The 19,524-nt window shown below is 44.5% G+C and overlaps 1 protein-coding gene across 2 annotated transcripts in view; it reads right to left on the bottom strand.

Annotated features, from left to right (window-relative positions):
* Nucleotides 1-19,524, bottom strand: part of DIS3L2 (DIS3 like 3'-5' exoribonuclease 2) — a 195,592-nt gene that overhangs the window by 55,992 nt on the left and 120,076 nt on the right. For both annotated transcript variants that reach the window (XM_086467581.1, XM_086467582.1), the window contains exons 13-14: nt 16,762-16,869; nt 10,877-11,110 (exon numbers count right to left, since the gene is read on the bottom strand). In XM_086467581.1, coding sequence (XP_086323707.1) covers nt 10,877-11,110; nt 16,762-16,869 — 342 coding nt within the window. The remainder of the gene's footprint in view (nt 1-10,876; nt 11,111-16,761; nt 16,870-19,524) is intronic.

Here is a 19,524-nt window from a genome sequence, read left to right as displayed (position 1 = left end):
TGCTGGGCCTGACCTATGGAAACTCCGTTCAGATACCGTATTTCTATCTGGCCTCTCTCAGTATTCATTGTCTGCTCTAGACTTTATCTTAAAACTTGTGGGACACTGAGCAATAGCATTCCTCCAGCACGGAGAACCTCAGAGGGTTCAATACTGTTTTGCACTCTTTTAAGAGAAGACACACCTGTCTGCTACCTCAGTTGGTTGTAACAGCACCATGTTCATGGTCTTAAAGTGATTTCAAGGAACCTGTACAAATGCTTGAGAATTTGAAAAGAGATGACCACACCACACAAGGATTTCAAGGTCAGTCCCCTGCATAAAGGCTATTTGACAGCAGCACCCCTTGGGACCACACTATGGATCCATCAACACACCTACCTCTTACTCCTACCTAAACACGAGAAACCAATAACCCCTGCTCATTCAACCACCTATATGTTGCCCCAGCTTATCAAAAAAAACCCCAAAACTAAAGAGCAAGGCAATGTGAGCACAGTATTAAAGACTATCAACCATCACTCTCAGTAATGTTTCAAAATAATAAAAAGCAGAGAGCTGAAGTGAAAATTCAAAACCTCAAAGTAATTTCAACCATACATACATGAGAAGGAAAAAGTTTATACATGATGCAACAGAAAAAATGACTCACTTTCCGAAATGCCAAAGCCTGTTTTAGTTCATTCTGTCTTCTATACCTGCTAAACACATCACTGACAGAGAAATCATTTAATAAATTGTGGGTTTTTTAAATCCCATTTTAGCTATTTAAGCATTTTATTTCCAAGTATTTTGGGTCAAGTTCTACTCTAACATGTTAATCAGAAGTAAAATGCTAGATGGATCAATGGGGTTTCTTCTCAGAAAAACAGGGAGAGTCTTGAGATTAAAACAGAGACCTTGAAATTGAGGTGAAACTGCAGCCTTAAAGCTAATGCAAAACCTCCTGTTGATTCATGGGACTGAGAATTTCTCAGTCGGAGGGCTGATCTCAGCATTGCCATGCGACACCCAATAAGCTACAGCTCTGCAGTCCCCCAAGGTCAGCAGGATCAGAGGGATCAAACCCATGACGCGGCCAGTCTACCTCAATTGTCAAGGAAGGCACAAATTAGATTTTGTTGTATTCAGGCTAGACCGGTTTTTTAAAAAAAACAAACAATAGTGACTGCTTGGTTAGTTTGTATTTATGTGACAGAAACAAGTTTTTCAAGTCCACTTAAAGGAATTACCCACAAAAACCCCTTCACAGTGATTTTGCATGGCTGGTTTCTTCCAGATGTCTGAAGTCTCTCAAACCACTCTAACCCAACAAACTCTTGAGGCTACTTTCTCACTGACTCTTGCTTAGTTTTGAAGTGACCATTAATTTAATGGTAGCCCATCACAAAATGATGGGCAATGGACTGTCACCAGCTTGGCTGGTAACTAATTAGCACAAATGCAAAACATCTGCTACCAGCCTAGATCCAAACCGAGAATTCATTCCTTTCAGGAGGCACAGTTTCACAGTCCTGCCAGGTTTTAAGGCGTTGACAACACAACCACTTGTGGATACGTATCTTTGGGGAGAGATGGGTATCTGTGCCTTAAGATGGAAGCAGGAAGCAACAGGGAATCACAGAGTCTCCCACAACTGAACAGAGCGCTGCACAAAGAAGGAACACACTCAGGGAGAAGGCCTTTCGCAAATCTCAAGTATGGACAAATCTCAGAAACAAGCGCAACGTGGACCAACAGCCTTATCTGAGATGTCATGCTTCACGCTCTCATTTTACGCAATTACGTATACAGGGGAAACCTACACTCTGAATTATGCTTGTATGCTTGAACAACTTCCTTATTACCATATGAAGATGTAGAGAAGGGCAAGATAAACAATCTAGACTACTAAAGACAGATTCAAAGCCACTTGCTTTCAAAACAAAACCAAGAGGTTGCTCAACAAAATGTACTCCAAATGAATCACTGCAAACTTTAGCAGGGCATATAATTTCAGGAGATGTGGGCTTGGACTTGGAATGTTTAAAGATAAACCCAAAAGCGGACTTCACCAGGCACTGGCTTCCTCAGATGGGGTAAGATCAGCAACATCCTCAGCTCAGTTGCTGGGATCTTGGCTAAGACTCTTGTAGCCTCATTTCAGAGGGCTGTTGAAACCACAGGTGCTTTCTGAGCTTCTTTGTGCTTCAGCACCCGTATGGTATGGATGAGAAAAGATAAAACATCTCAGGACTCAGAAGGAGTGATCATGCCCAGAGTCACCTGATAAAATGAGTTGTGGTTATGGAAAGCAAGAATTTTTTTCCCCTTTCACTTTGGAATTGAAATAAGAAATCACAGAACTGCAATGTCTGAATCTTTCATCTCCTTCCAAACGTTGTCTTTTGTCATTATACAATTAGCCTTTCTTCCATTGACTGTTAGGTGAAACAGAACTGGCTCTGACAAAGAGCTGCTACATCTTCACCTATGGCAGACTGATCACATTTGAAGTTACATCACTCAACACCCAGTGACTCCATCTAAAGAAAATGATGGATTAGCCATGCAGTCAGCTATAATTAATACCTGAAAAAAAACCTTGTCAAGACTCTCTTCAAATACGTGATAAACGGAATCTGAAACAACAAGAGACTTTCTGATGACGTCTGTTCATCGCCGGGGAAGAAAAACACCATCAACTAGAGGGCAAGACTCTCGAAGCAAGGATTGTTTCCTCAGTAGAAAACACAAAATAAGAATTTCCTCCCAGCACTCACCCCACATGCACCTCTACACAAACACGTTTTCCTGTGTTTTATCTGTCTTGTGATCAGAAACACTGAAGAACCAGTTTGTTTCTGCTTCATTGAGAACCAGTTTCTCCATCCTGAACCTCTTTCAATATAACCAGCAGAAGCCACTACTTCGCTCCCTACTAACCTCAAAAATACCAGTAAGTCGCTCGCTGAGCTGGATCAAGCACTGAATTCTCTGTTCACCTTAGCTATCGGCTTCATGTTTGGGACACATTCCATCATACTAAGCCATCACCTGCTACAGATGCCCTCTCTTTCCCCTAGAGATGCTATTCAGTACTGTCTGAGGTCCCTACAAGCAAGTGACCCCTGGCTGCCTATCACACAAGCATGGGCAAGACCCATCTGTGTCCAGCTAGTCCAGGAAACCAAGAGATGTCTACTTCATGTGTGAATCTGGAGTACCTGCAAACACCTTCGACCCTACTTGTAGGTCAGCATGTGATGACTGCCAGCTCAGCCCCCTTCTACAACAGCTGATCACCCACTGGATCAAATCGATAGAAAAAACCAAGCAATTTGGAAGGTATGACGAAGTACTGTTCACTGCAACTCTGTCCTGTGCAAGCAAGAGAGACTTCCATGAGACAGCAGTGCACAGGCTCAGTCCTGGCACATGTAGGCAAAGCCTGGGAACTGAAAGGACTGGGAAGAGAGACTACTTGTGAAACATGCTGACTGCTTCTTCATTGCAGACACGTGCTGGCCACAGTTCAGCCCTTCATGCTGATGTGGCTTGTTTCTCTGCTCTGCACCATGAGAAGTAGCTGGGGAACTGTGATAAAAAAACCTGACCTTAACTGGGCCAGCAATAAACAGCAGAAACAAAACAGCACCAATTCTTATTCAACAGCTGTCAATAATGAATGTGAGAGGAAGAAAATGGTCAGCATTGGTCTAAGGCACTGGATTTGGCCTGGGAATTAGAAAAAGGCTGTCCTGCCAGCTCTGCCACTGTCTCACCATGTGAGCTCAGGCAACTGCTTCACCTCTTCATGCTGTTCCCATCGCCTGGAAGGATGGAGCTGGCCTCCCCTCTGATACCTGCTCTGAGGCTGGCAGATGAAAGAAGCTGTTGCTGCGTCAAACAGCGTCTCAAAATTAAAGCATAAGACCTCTTTTTCTTTTGAGACGTTTCTGAGCTTGCAGGTCTACGGTAGATTTAATAAAACTCAAGGGTTAAGCTGTGTTTGTTCAGGAGAAAAACACTCATACATGACTGGAGAACTTGAATATCTGAGCTAGTGGCTGGAATACTTACTCCAGGAAGAATAAAGTCATAACCCACTCTTGCATTACTGATGGTAAATTAATGCCAGAGCACCACTGTGTGGGGAGCTCCTTCCTGGCTGTGTTTGCCCAGACATCTGGCTGCGGTGGCTCCCAGCACGACACTCTACATCCCAGCCCTGTGCTCTAGCGTCCAACTCCCCCCCTCCTGCCAGAGCCAGCTCGACCACTTCACCACCTGCTCCTGCTGGGACACAGCTGCTCAGCTCTAAAAGAACGATCGAGGAACGGCAGGACATGTGCGACGACATCAATCCTACTCACACCCCTGGGAGGACTTCATTAAAATCCCAGGGCAAAAGATGAGATTCAGAGGGCTTTCCACTCAAAATCCTAATTTAATCAAAATATTTTAAAACCTACTGGCAATGCAAATGTCTCCATGCAAGCAGGAAGATGCTCAGCCAACACAGGCTCACTCCAGAACACAATCCTGCAACGCCTCCTTCCTGCATGCATCCTTGGTGTGTGCATGAACTGCCCAACCTGAGCCATTAGCCGCTCCCAATGACAGCGATGACATCTCATATTTGCCTGCAAAGTACCACGTTCCCCTGTGGTACTGTAGGAAAGACATTTCGAAAATGATTCCTACTTCGCTAACACACCTTTGCAAATACATTTCAATTACTCCTGCAGAGAAGTGCGGTATCCCCCGGTAGAAAGCTGAGGCCTTAGATGCTGATTTTGACATATTAACCGGGGCTATGCAAAAGACGTAAAATCCCCAAAGGAAATTAATCTCCAAACACATCCAACATCCCCCCAGCTGCCTCATGTATCACACAGTATAAGCAACTGTCCATAATGATCGTATAGCACCTGCTGTCCCCATTCTGGGTATCAGTGATGTCTCTTTAACCAGACATCAAAGAGAAGGAGCAGACAATGGTGGAATTGTGATAGGAAGTGAATAGTGAAAGCTCCTTGTCAGTCTGCATTTCCATTTATCTTACTGCACCATACATACAGCCCACCCTGCCTCTGCTGTCACGTTCACGCACCGTTGCTGTAACAGCCTCTTTAGGGAGGTATCATGGCAGTTTTCAGGATTTTATAAATGGGCCTTTTGGATTTTCTCTTGGGCCAAAGCAAGTACACACCTCAACCTACCCCGAGGGAAGCAAATCTGAGATGCATCTGGTACCAGTGTCACATCCCAGGTGATGAGCACCAGGACTTTCTCTTTAAGACTGGCCAAAAACCCAACAAAGCAATGCTCCCTGGAGAAATGCAGCCAAGAGTCAGGGGTTGGGGCAAAGCCATTTACTCCTCCCCAGAAAGGTGCACGCACTGAGAGTGTGCAAGGGTAGCATGTACAGCAGCAGTGGCTAGAAAACCTAAGCACCACACCATGGAGTACTCAAGCCAGGATGGCCTTCCTGCCCCAACAGCATTTTAAGACATAAATTCAGATCATGCTATTAGGGAAAACATAGGCACATTCAGTTAACTGAGGTCTATACATTATTATAGCCCTTTGCTGTCCCATCTAAACAGTTCTTCCAACCCAAAGTACTTTCCATTCGTATACTAATATATTGTATTTTGTGCACAATGACTATTTAACCGGGTAGAAATATTTATTACTTCCACGTAGCAAGAAGAAAAGACCTTACTATATAAAAGACTGCTTACTATACAGATAAGAGGCAGGAAATATGACAAAACAATTTCCCATAATTATTTCCAGCAGTCATTCATATTGGAAAATTTTAATGGTGATAGTAATTATTCTGTGGCTCTTGAGATTTCCAATTAGATGGCATTAGCAGGAGCAACTGTCTAAAAATACGTGTTTCTGTCGTATCCCATTAGCCACAACTAAATACGAAATTTCCCAACACAGTGTCACATCCTGCACGTACAGTGTCCTTCTTCCTCCTCGTTTTCCGTGTGTGAATGGCTTGAGTCAACTTCTCATAGCTGTTTGCATCAAGTAGGCAGAGTCAGTTCTAGGAGCTTCAAAAACTATACAGAGCTGGTTAACATATCCAGTGTGCCATATACCTCGGTGTTTTGGAGCTGGTGTTGTGCACACATTCTGATGTTTGGGGTCTTTGTGCTTTTTTCCCTATGTTTCCTGCAGCAGAAATACTCTAATACTTCAGGAGTCCCACCAACCTTAATCAAAGCAAGCTATTCTCAAAGATCACTTACTTCCTTGTCCCCAGCAGCCACTGGACAGGACCGTAGGTAAGGTTTCCAGCGTGGTACAGAGCTACAACATTACTATTTTTGCTATCTTTAAGTTATTCAAAACATCAGAGACCCACAGGGAAAAACAATCCTTGCTCAGACAATGAGACAGTGCCACAGCACACAGGCTGGGAGCAAGCAGAAGCGAGACTCTTTCACTAGCAATTCAACCCTTAAATTGGCATAACATTCTCATCTTTGCCATTTTTATCCTTTTTTCCTTCCCTTTTTGCACACACCTGCAAAGCTGAATGTCTGTTGTGCAGAAAACAAGGAGAGAAGCTATTGTTGCAAACAATTCAATCCTATTAACGGTTCTAACGCAAATGCACTTTACGTTGTTCTCACAATGAACTATGGTCAACGCCAACATTTTGAGCACCCAGGTATAAGTGCACTGGCAAAGGCAGAATCACCGGCACAACAAAAGCCACCGCTCAGCTCACAGACAGTTGTCATAGAGACAGATCAGCATCCTGGGGTATTCTCATTTTAAATACACACAGAAATCCTTTTTAACCTGTCTTCTCATAGGCATCTGTCCTCATGATTCATTTATAAACTGCTGAGGCCAAAAAGAGAACCATTTATCAGCAGGTCTCCTCTACATAGGCTGGAGCTAAGGACCTTTTCTGCAAACTTGATGGGTTTTCTTGAAAGCACGTTTCTATCTGATTCTCTGGCTACTGTTCCTAAAAGCTGTGGTTTGGGGAAGCGATCCAGCTTCAAAGTAACCTGGCCAGGAAAAAAAAGGAAAGTTGTGGGTTGTGCTCACTTTGGTTTTTAAACCAGGTCACATCCCTGTTCCAATTTATAGTGCGGGTGCACATGAGCTCTGAGAAGACAGCACAGGGGTGGCATTTCATGGTCCTGGGCAGGACGGAGGTGAGGGGGGAAGACAATACTGTAAATATCTGAACATTTTTTCTCAAAGTCACAGTACAAGGCACCTCTCGCCTTTACATCTAAAAGCTGCAGCTCCAAATGAGAAGGAAAAGAAATACATTAATCTCTGTCTGTGTGGACAAAGTTTCATAAGCTCCTTAGCTCCTGAAGGTGCAAAGACTTTAAATCTCTAAAACTTAATGCTCAACTGCCTTCTGGAGCTAGGAAGCTGGCAGGCAGCACAGGAAACCATATTCTAGGGAAAAAGCCCCAGAAGGGGCCTATGAGGACAGCAAGATCCCACAGAGTAACAGATGTGTGGCTCTGGTTGCAAAGAAGGTCCTGAGACCCAAAGTCCAAGGCAGCAGGATTCCCCTACAGACCTCTGCAGAGGCATGAAAGGAACTAGGGGGGGAAAGAGTGGCAGGTATGTAGGTTACTATGGCCAGGACTGAACTGAGGCAGGAATTCAAAATTACACAGCCCCAAAGCAACACATATATACTGAATCCACAAATCCTAAGCTTTCAAGACTGTGCTACCTCTGTAATGTGTCTCAAGGTCGTCTGTGTGACCCAGATACGTAATTCCCAAGTTAAAAAAAAATAAAATATATTCTTCATCCACTGAGCCACAGAGATTCCTGCTTCTAAAATTACTGCTAAAAGATAAAACCATGGGCAAGCAGATGCCACTCTCACACTCAGTCATAAAAATTCAGCAGGGACATTCAAACAGGAAACATTCCCCTCATCACGGCACAGCCAGCCTGACACTGCTGCACCCTACTGAAGCCACCCTGTGTCAAGGGCAAGGAGTTCCCTGGCCAACCAGTATTTCTGCTATCATAAAGATACGTCTGTGAATGGTTCAATCTGAGAGATGTTCCTAGTTTGGGGGAATAAGTCCTAAATTATATGGATACTATGGGGGAGATCAGTATCATTCCAAAGAGGAAACTGAGGCAGACCTGAAGAGCACCAGCCCAAGGCCACCACGGCCAGTGGCAAAGCAGGATGGGAGATTCTTCCCCCCATGATTTTCTTAATACCAACAGGAAGCGCAAGAGCACATCACACTGAAAAACAGGGATACAGAGTGGAAGCAAGAAAAAAAAAGTCATCACTGTTCGATCAGCAGCGACCCCAAGGCAGAAGCTCTCAAACGTAATGCAACGTATAGGAAGAGGGCTCACATCCCTTGGGGAAAAAAAAGCACAGGATTCATCCATGCCCAGCCACCCCCTCCCTTAAGACTGTGGGATGATCATTTCCTTCTCTCACACATTTATTTGGAAACTGATAATTCATTGCCCCTAGTTTCCTGCTGGAGTTTGTCTTCCATTGTTCAGGATTTACATTACTCAACAGGAAATCAGTGAGAGGTCCAGTGATTAGAAAGGTGTGTTTCCCATTTGGACCCACCCTTGCTTGCTCGCTCGGGGCTAGAAGTTGGACCCGTCACACAACTGTGTGCATGGGAACTCAGGGAAGTGGGAGAGCAAAGGCAGAGGGACTCACCTCCTTCTAATAAAAGCTACAGATTGCTTTGTCTGGCCATATGCCAGCGGCCATGTCCACACACCCGTCCCTCACATGCTGTTCATACTCAGGCCTTACAGTAACTGCTTACTCCATGCGCTGTGGAGGGTGTAGTTTATCAAAATACAACTATCAAGGCAGCACTTGAAAAGAATAAATATGGTGAAAGTGTCCCTTGAACCAAAACACACTTCCTTCTCCAAGACTATTACCTTCGCTCCGACACTTTTGCCAAGGGAAAGAGTTTCTGCGCAGCATAAAGAGCCACTTGTGAGATATAACTCAGTTTATCACATTGGTTAGGAACTAGGCTGAGTAGGAATCAGCCCTCTCTGGTGCCCTTAGCAGTGGCTTTTAACCCCGATCTCACAAATGATGCTCCAATATGTTCTCCTTAACGGCTCCTCTGTAACAGCGTAGAGCAAAAGAAAACACCGCTAATCTTTTAGGGGGTATCACTGGAACAGGATGTTTCCCTGGCCAAATCCTCCCATTGAAAATGTCACAGCTGTTTTAAAACGTATTTTCCCTGGGGTTAGTTTGATAACAGGTACTCAACTTGGGCACATAGGGCGATCTCTCAGCACTACACTGTAAGGGTGACTTGTGGAGCACAGCTGGTGACCTTTCTGGCCCACAGCTCCCAGTCCCTGTGGACTGTTGTTCCAACCCAGACATCTCCAAGGCTTCCCAGTTAGCTCACCAAGTGGCTGGGGTTTTTTATGTTTCTCTAGCATTCAGAGTGTGCTTGGGAACAAAAGCCTGGCTTATTCGCCATCGTATGATAAACGTCAAAGAGGGAAACGGCTGTTCCAGAAAAGGTTTAAGCAAACTCCACATGACTTCACAGTGGGAGTCTGATTTCCAAAAATTATTTTAATATAATTTTAAGAATTACTATTTCCTTTGAGCAAGGAGGGATCTTCAGCAAACGCCCTTGCTCCAGGCTCACTTATGCGTGTCTAACCAGTACTCCAAGTCCTCCTACAACAAATGTAGGCAAGATAGCCTCAGACACCATAGTGACTACACCAGAAAGTTTACCCTAAAGTATAACCTCAATCTCCTCTATCAAAACTCAAGATACAAATGTGCCATCCTGTCCATCTTAGACATGGGGAAAAGCACATTGCCTCCTTTTCACAGCAGCTTCGCCAGACTAAGCCACGTGCTCTGTCGGGCAAAGTCACAGATTATAGACACTCCTTGCTCTTGTTGCTCTGCAATGATTTCTCTAAAATTAGATTTTCCTGCAACTGGAGACAACACTACAATGCTGAGTAAAATGGAAGGGTTACAACACACCTCTTACATACAATAGTTCTGTTTACATATCTCAATACACTAGTTTCTTTCTCAGCAATATCCTTATGTTGACTCATGCTCGTTTTGCAAAATGAAACAATAGAGTTTCCTTATATTAAGAGATTATTTTGTCTCCTGCTCAGGAAGGCTACTGGGTTCTGTAGATTACTGGAACCTCCTATCCACAAAAACTGTCAGAAGCTACCTCAGAGCAGCTGAACCTCAAATGCAAAAGTGTTTTTGCTGTGATAGTCTAAACTATTTGGATCGACTTCTAAAATAGAAATGGTACATACCACAACTGATACAAGATTATTTAAATCACCCCAGACAGAAAACCTCCTCACTAGCATTTCCTTCTCTGAAACACACCCAACACTTATAAGTATTAGCTTAGATAACATTTAGTCATTTTCCCTGAGCAGAGAACTGCCATGAAAGCTGTGGAAAACATGAGTATTGCAAGCACAGAAATAAATTTAGAGGATGAACCTTTCACAGTGAAATGTGCAGTAAGGATATCTGAACTGCTTGACAATGAACGACACTGCCATGATTTGTATCACTGTATGAGTTAGTTACCCAGTCCACCAGGGTTTTAGGGTTTTGAAAAATATTGAAAGATGGACCACTCCTTAAAAACCAGGAACTCTCTTCTTTTCATCCTACTTTACTCAGTGCTTTTGGTACATAATTTGATGCCGCGGTTCAGAAGACCTTGGCACACAAACCTGCCTTTCTCTTCCAGCCTTGACTTTCCCCTTCAAGTTTTTAGACTGCTCAGGAAATTCTTAGGGAGTATGTGAAATTGCTCCAGTGGAGCGGGAGCCCCTTACGGGGGCTGGACTTACTCACCTGGTCTAAGCGCAGAGCACCATCGATGAAGCGCTGTTTGCGGAGGTGCTGGGCGATCCGATGCAGGTTCAGCACAGCTTGCTGGATCTCAGCTATTGAGTGCTGAGGGGAGACGGGGGGTAGTTCTTCAGGTGAGAACACCTTCCCAGGGCTTTCAATCATACTCTGTGCATGGTCATAGCTTAGCTTCACACAGGAGCAGATGACCGTCCGCCCAAACCATTCATCAAGGATCTGCAAAATTGGAAAGTGTAAATTGATCTGAGAACTTATTCTTCCAGTGCACAAAAGCTTGGGAAATCATACAAACACAGGAAGGAATGACACCAGACCTCATCACTGACTGTGATCCTCAAGAGAAGATCTTCTCATACTGAGGCTATCAGGCCTTTTGCCCATGTAGATTCTCTAGTGTCTAGTAACATGTATATGCACAATATATTGTGTATATACATAGGGAACTGCTTGGATCTCCCTCCTCTACCTGATTTCCCTCTTTCATAGAGCTCAAAGAACTAAAGCCCATCCAGGAGCTGAAATCAGTCAGTTGACTGAAAGGTTACTAGGTGCAGGAGTGGCCACAGGCAGATACACACATGCAGGAAAGGATCTCTTATCTGAAACACAGCAGATTGCATTCCACCTCTTCAATTAAAGCGTGGCCAGCAGGGCACAAGGGGCTGGCCTTAAAATCCTCTGTTTTCAGGAATACTGCAGGAACCTCAATGTCCAACTAGCACTTGTGAAAGTGCCTGAGTAGGCCTTTGGTGGCTCTGGAGGAGAGATGTCCAGTCACTGACCCCTTGTTTCTCTGATCATGCCTATGGTCCTAGATGTAAACTCAAGCCAGGAACCTTTCTGATCTTACAAACTATTTTGGAATCTAGAGGAAAAATAATCTATAAATTGCCTATAAGATTCTTTTACTTTAAACCAGAAGCCACTCCCATTTTAAACTCTGTAACAGAATACCAATGTAGAAGTACCAATTCAGAATTATTTCTCAAAGCAGAAAGGAAAATCTATTTTCAGCTGAGATATATAAAGAGAGCCCAAAAGCTCCTCAAGCCAGTGAGAAAGTGCAGAAGGACTTTTCTTCAGAAAAGTCAAGAGCATTGGCATGAGGGCTGCGGAGACAGATGCAGTCTGTGATAAACCATTCAAAGCACAAATACTCAGAGAATGAATGGAGAATTGTAATTTTGCCTTAGCTACAAGTGCCACCTTACTCCTTCATCAACACAACAGGACAAGGTAAATTCTGCAAGTGATGGTGTCCGGGGAGAACAGCCAGCTCTCTCTATGACAGACTCATCAAGGACATCACTTCAGAAAGGCAAACCCCCTTCTTAAAAGGAAACGATTGATCCCCAAGATACCTTTGCTGCCTCCCTCCCTTATGCCCCACAGAACATATGTGCAGTATAACTCAGCAGCTCAGAGCTCTGAAAGTCACAGGGTACTTAAGCTCATTTCTAATTCAAAAGTGTCCTAATAGTGGAGATGCAGCAAGTAATGTCTTGCAATGTAAAGTACTCTGACCCTTAGCTCGTGGTTATTATGTGTGTGTCCCTTTCTCTATGCCAAGGAGAAAGAAAGGAAGAGAAAAAACGGGACAGAGATGCTGTGACAGTGCTGGCAGCACCTGCTCAGCGCTCTGCTGCACCCCGTTAAATGTGGTTCAGCTTCTTGTGGTGATTTGGGATCCATATCCGGTAGGTCAGCGACATCTGAGGAAATTTGCTGGACCCAAAAAACCTCCTGATTAAGCAGGAATGATCTCTGGTGTGGAAGAGGCTGCACTACTCTTTAAATGATCCACTTCCAGCAAGTTGAAGACTATTAGCCAGTTGGCAAAAGAGATACTTCAGACTTCTGTAAGACATGGATGGTACTCAGGCACCAAAAAGGTTGTGTTCCTTGTTGAGATGATCTGAAAACAAGGCTGAGCAGCCTTCATTTCAGTTGAGCACTTCTACAGACCCTCCAGTTGTAATAAGCAGCTCTTCCAACTTGCTGTTCAAACATTTTCAGACGCTACTTCTATTTCCCTGCTAGTTCCTCCATCTCCAGCTATTAATTTCTCCATCAAAGGTCATTGTCAATTCTGGCTCTCCCTGTTACATTATCCCACACTAAATATTTTGTGTTTGGAAAGCACTCTCACTTTGCTTTATGAAGTAGATGAGTCAATTCCATCATGTGCGTGCGCGTTGAAAAGGGTTAAAGACTGGGCAGAAACCAGAAGGGTAATCCTGAAGAGAAGCACTTTCCCCAGTCCCCAGGTTACCATTGAAATACAGTTCTGAGGCTACATGTTGCTTTCTGCTACTGGCTTCCAAGAGCTTTCTCTCTCCCTTGCAAGAGGCAACAGACCAGATTTCCACTTTGCTGTCTGAACTTGAAGCTTTCAACAAACCCTGATTTTTCTGCTTGCTTAGAAGAGGCCAAATATTTCAGAGCTCCGCTCACTTCCTTGTAAGACAAGACCTGCAGCATATTAGGCCTCCAGAATATATAACTAGAACGTCAAATGTCAGGCAGGTTATATTCAGGGCAAAGTGTCAGGACAAGCAGCCCATTACTAGCAGATATTAAACTTCTTTTATTTCTCTGTTTCCTCAATTCCTTTTTCTGTTCTGGGTCTCTCAAAGGCAACGAAGCAGCATGATGCAAAGCGCCCAATTTCCATTCCTGCAATGGCTCTAACAGTGTAAACTGGACAGTGACAACCCTGAGAGCTCTCTTATTAACGTACCCAATACCTACTTTCTCACCAAGACTGCCTGGATGCATCAAAGACATGTTACGTAGGCAAAGAATGGCGTTTGGGTGCATCTTGCCCTGTGCAGTCCAGTAATTCCAGTGTGTAGCGAGCAGAGCTGCCAGACTCAGCCTTGCTGCAGCAGGCTAACTTAACTCTACCCACCATCCAAATATTTCCTGGAAACACCCTCCATCTCTGCCTTCAGTGGCCACCCAAGCAGACTTTGGGTAACCGTAGCCTTGCACCCCTGGTTTGGAAACCCCACCAGAGAAATAGCCAAGCTCTGCTTCTGTGGGGAAAGCTGCACAAGGCTGACTGGCCCATGTACCAGTGGCTGATGGATGGGCAAAGCAGTGTGGATGAGCAACATTTGGTTCTGAGCTGGGACTTGGGAGATGATGAGTAGCCCACAATATCGGTCTGCAAGGTCTCCCCAGTTACAGCAAACCTGATGCACCCAGACTCCAGACAGTACCAGTATCTGAGACATCTCTAGGGTTATGTTAAGGCTTCCCCCAGCTCTGGCTGCCTTTGAGAAAAAGCTGTAGTCCCCAGCACATCATGTGATGGCAGCCAGTGTGGCTCAGCTGAAGCTCTCCCATTAGCAGAGTCCCTGGTGGTACAGGTCTCTTTGAGGGTGTGACATAGCTGTGCAGGAGGTTGAGGACTTTCTTTATACAAGGCTGTGTCCATATCACGTGCTGGCTGACAACAACAGTTTTGAGCCTGGAAGACACATTATTTGCACAGGTTGTTTCAGACTGAAGCAATTTTTCTTCCTCACTGGTAGAAGGAACCAGTGGGGCTCTGCTTCAGACATCAGCAAGCAATAACTTAAAAAGAAGAGTTGCATCGTTTGTTTTCAAATATCTTTCTGTTGACTGCATCCAAAAAAGAACACGCTATGTTGTTCCTATAAACGCCCAGCTCTGCTTCTGAAGAACAGCACAGATGCAACAATACGGTTAACGCCTCTGCCCTTGGAAAGTTGTTTCAGATACATCATGTCACACTATCCCACTGGAGTCCATGGAGCTATGTGGAGTGCTGCTCAGGCAACATTTTGTTACACTCGGTGAAAACTAGAAGAGGAAAAACTCCAGAACCCAAGAGCAATAGAAACAAGAAAGTGCCTGTCTCTCAGAAAGAGCTAAGCCTGGCATTATTTTTCTAAAAGAAATGAGAATTTAAAATCCCAACAACTTATCAATAGTCACATTCAAGTGAGGAATTCTGCATGGCTTTTCCTTGGAAGATGCTAGACTTATTTGCTTTGGAATAGTAACAGTGGGAGCCTGGAGCAGCTCTCACCTCTAGCAGTGCTCTTGGGCTCTGCTTTGCAAGCTCAAGGTCACGGTACTGCTGTGCACACAGGGTGCCTTGAAGTGCTCTTTGGCCTCATGCATCCCCCACCGAGGAATGTCCCGTTATCAGTGTCAGTGTTCTCACAGCCCTCCACCACCAGCTGAGGTTCAAAGGCCGTGTTGGGGCCTTTGACTCACATCCCTTTCACCCAGTAGAGACTGGGAGAGCATGTGATCCTGTTTACACTGAGATCAGGCTATAGTAACACCTAGAAATACAGGAGACACATTCTGTCCAAACTCAGAGATAAGCTCTTACAAGAATGCCCTGCTGGCCAAAAGCCCTACAACCACTTTTCCTCTTGGAAGGAGTAAATTCTTCTCCAGCCTTCACCTGATATTCAAATCAAGTGACCTCAATTAAGACTGCAGTCCTGAAAGGCCTCCCACACGAAACCAGTTTGCTGAGATGGCCATAGGCAGTCTGCTTTCCAAGGGGCAGCACGGTCACAGCCCAGACCCCTGCTCCTCCAGAGATCAGCTCCCTGAGCAGGCGTAAGGCAGACGCTGCAGCTCCTCTACTTTCTCACTGGTCAGACAGGGTTGGTCTGAACACTGTTTGAAAAGCAAATAACGTACATATTGCAGGGAACAAGAGACAAGTTTTAATTAAAGGCTTATTTTAATTAAGGCTTGACTAAGTTCAAAGACCACTCAGAGTCAATAAAAGGCCCACCAAGCAGCTACTGGTAGAAGGCCCCATGAGTAATCGTGCTGTCACTACAGAAGTGGAACGCTTTTCACCACAAACAAATAAAACCCACCTCAGTGCCAGAGCAGGGACTCGCTGCAGAAATATAGACATTGGACTGCAAACATGTTTTGCTAAAGCACAAAACAAGATTCAGTATTCTTTAGAGCACCGTGGACAATAATAAGGAAGTAAACTTAATCTTTGGGGAAAATGACCAAATTGGCACCAGAAATACTCTTCACAGAAGGAGTTGTGCACAAGCACAACACTGGTTGAAAAAAAAAAAATTGTAAGTACTAGAAGTGTACTTCGCATAGATTGGAGAGTCGTCTGGTAGTGGCAGTCTTTAGCCCCCCTTGATTAGCAAGGGGACCCTGTGATCACCAAATAGGAGACTGGTAGGGTTACAAAGAGTGTGGGAGAGGAACAGAGAGAGAAATGAAGACCTGGGGAGAGATGGCAGGCAGCTGACGGCAGCTTGCTGCACTAATAGACAGCCTCCAAAACTGCTCCCTGGAAATAACACATGCGGAGGATGGAGCTGTGCCTTTGCTGAAGAGCGATCACGCTCTATTTGGATTGATGTAATTTGTAGCTCTGAAGAAGAATGAAATAGTCTGTTTACCAGAGAGGCCACAAAGGGATACTGCCTGCATCCACTGCATTGCACAACTGCCTATGAGCACAAGGCAGGGTTGGAGTCAAGGGGGCACATCTTGTCCCACCCAAAGCATTAGCTTTGAAGTCCTGCTGGAGGTAAGACATCAAATGGATGGGTGATGTGGCAAGGAGCAGGAAATTCTCCATTTCTGAGATTCATACAAATATTCTTCTTTTCCCCACCACGTTGTAAGATTCTTGCAGTTGGAAGTCCCATGGTATCTCATCAGTAAGACAGGATACAGGGACAGTCCTACATCCTCCAGTATTGTTCAGCAACAAGTCCTTTGCTATCCACCCGGGTGTTAAGGGATGGCATTTTTACCAGCGTTTGCAAGAGTAGGGGCTGGCCACCAAGGGAGGACTGATGAGCAGAATGACTGCCTGCTACTTGAGGTACCTTGCCTTCTGGAGTCACCTTCCACATCACAGAAAACGTCAGCCTATCTCGCATGGGATTGAGACTGCATAACTCCTCACAGAGCAGCTTGGGAAGCATCGGGATCACCTGGAAGAGAAGAGAGCCTTGGTGAGATATGGGCTTTTAGTAGAGACCTGTCTGTGGCCAAGCTTCCCTGACCAGTGGGTAAAAGACAGGCTCAACAACACACAAAAGGAGAAAAAGTGTGAAAACTTCAGGATCACAGTCTCCGTGGCAGGAGTGGCTACACCATAGCTCTGGGATGCACCACACATGCCAGAGCTACAGCACGTGGTGAACAGCACGGTGGCACAGTCCTCTGAAATGAGAGGAACTCAGAGACAGCTAAGGCCACCAACACTCACATCAATCCCATCCCTCAATGAGACCAGAAGGAGCTGTCAGTCTCCAACCTGGGAATCATTCCCAGTGCTCCCCTCCGAGGAAAGGAGTAAGCATCCTGGAGCATCCTGCATCCTCAGTTATGCAAACACTTCACGCTGCAGCTTTTAAGGTCACAAAGTTTGCTCTGTTTTCCAATTCTTTCCCACTGCCATTTTGGCACTGGGAAGAATGAGGAAGGCTCAGCACATCACAAAACCTGATGTTGAAGAAACGTGGTCCTGGAAGTCAGCAGCTGAAGAGCTTGGATTTGGGAAACTGTGTTTCTTGCTTTGCCACTGAATACTGTGTAACCGGCAAGTAATGCAAGTCTGCTCCCTGCAAAGCATAAAGGAAACTTACCCCATGCACCATTAGAGTTGTGCATGGCTTTATTAAAGATCGAGCCGTGCTTTGTAGCACAGACAGGAATGTGTAGGTGTTGGTGAGATAAACAAAAGCACCTGTTCTATTGAACATTTGGTGTTTGCAAACAGAGGGAGAATAATTATTATTTTACTGTACTCAACTCTGTTTGAACAAAATGTCAGCCAACAGAAATTTCTAGCAGGGATTTTTTAACCTGTGTCCTAATTCCGTACAACTAATCAATATTTTTGCTGCTGAACACTGAATTACCAAACCACAAATTACTCACCTGATTACAGCAACAAAGTAAAGCTTTGGAGCATATTCACACTAGAGCAAACCCGAGTAGCTCCAAGTGTTGCTACCATTCCTGATTTATTCCTCAGGTGAAGTCTGCAGTAAAGAAATACTTGGCAGCTGTTTAATGAAGCAAACCTGATTATTAGAGTTTCACATTCTAATTTCCCTTCTCATTATTTGCCTTTCTGACGAAGCAGTGACTGCCGTCAAAGAACCACCATGTTATTCCTCTTGTTTATTTTGAGTGGCCATGTGGGCTGGTGCATTCCAGAAAAACAGAGAGAAATGCTCTCCTTGGTTGCCATAAAATCTTTTAGCTATTTAATTTAGTTTCCATTTTGATTGCTGTGTGCCACCCTGTAAATAGGACCAGCAGGAAGCTGACTGGCACGCAAACCCCATCTCTTCCAAACCCTGTGACACCTATTTGGTGATTTCAGAGATAACTTTTTCTACCTGGCTGACAGGGGAACAACTGTTCTTCAAAACAGTATGGAAAAAAGTCTCAGGTGTCCCCTTTCTCCTCAAGTGTGCACACTTTGTATTTACCTCTTGCTTTGAAGGAAAGACTCTTTAATCACATTTGTGGTTTGGCACCAGAGGATGGCTATAAATCCATTCTAATTGCAGTGCATATTAATGCCAAAAGGTTAACTGTATGGTCTGTGACTGTCAAGGAGTCACTTGCAACGTGAATCAGCAGCGCTGGTTCAGCTGGAAGGTCACAAGGGCACAGATTATGATAAGCTGTTTCCCGCAACACAAAGGCCGTCAACTCTGTTATTCCAGTTGTGAACTGTACGTTAACAATACTGGTACATTCATAACTCACAGATCCAGTACGTGAGCCCTGCCATGCTGCCTGGAAGGACCCACATCACAAGGTTATAAATTTAGCATGAGCTGTGCCAACCCATACCAGAAAGGAGAGAAAATAGCTTTACAGACTATCGGAAATCCCTGCCTGCCCAAGATCGCCCATGACCACCACGAGACCCTGAAGTTCAGGTCACAGTGAACAAAGTGCTAGTAATTTAATAAAAGCTCCCGTGCCCTTTTCCACCCAAATTAAAAGCTGCAGTTACTAGCTTTTCTCTCTCTCCTCCCCTCTGTGATTGATTATCTGATAATGGTCTGTACTTACGGAATATTTCTGTGCCTTAGCACATCCTCTTTCCCTTCACATCTCCAGCAGCAACAACAGTCTGCTAGAAAGATGCCTACATGAAACATGAAAGCCCATCCACGAAGAACAGCCCGAACAAAACAACAGGATGCTTGTTTTAAGTGTACTTGAGCAGGATTAATATCTGATTCAAGAGGCTATAATTCTATGGAAGGGCTTTCAATGATGTGAAACACAAGCAAAGCTTTAACTCTGATCATAATTACAGCACTAAATACTCACCAAGCAATTAGCTGTAACAAACCTACTGTTAAATAGCAAAGCATCAACCTGCGTTACCCTTGTTTTACAGGGGAGAAACTTTAGGCAAAGTAACTTAACCCAAGCCATGGAGGAAGCCTCACATAAGAGCAAAAATTCAATCAACCTTTCCCTAGGCTCAGCAAACACATACATAAGACAATGTGACCTTGCATTGAAGATATTTCAATTTTATCTACCCTACTGAATTAAAAGAAACCTGTTTTCAACATCACGACAGTCTTGGCTAACTGCCTCTCTCTGCT

Source organism: Leptosomus discolor, chromosome 7 (genome assembly GCF_034619465.1).
Source record: "Leptosomus discolor isolate bLepDis1 chromosome 7, bLepDis1.hap2, whole genome shotgun sequence".
Taxonomy (NCBI): Eukaryota; Metazoa; Chordata; class Aves; order Leptosomiformes; family Leptosomidae; genus Leptosomus; species Leptosomus discolor.
Note: the sequence above shows the minus strand (reverse complement) of the source record. Positions and strands in the feature narration are given on the sequence as shown.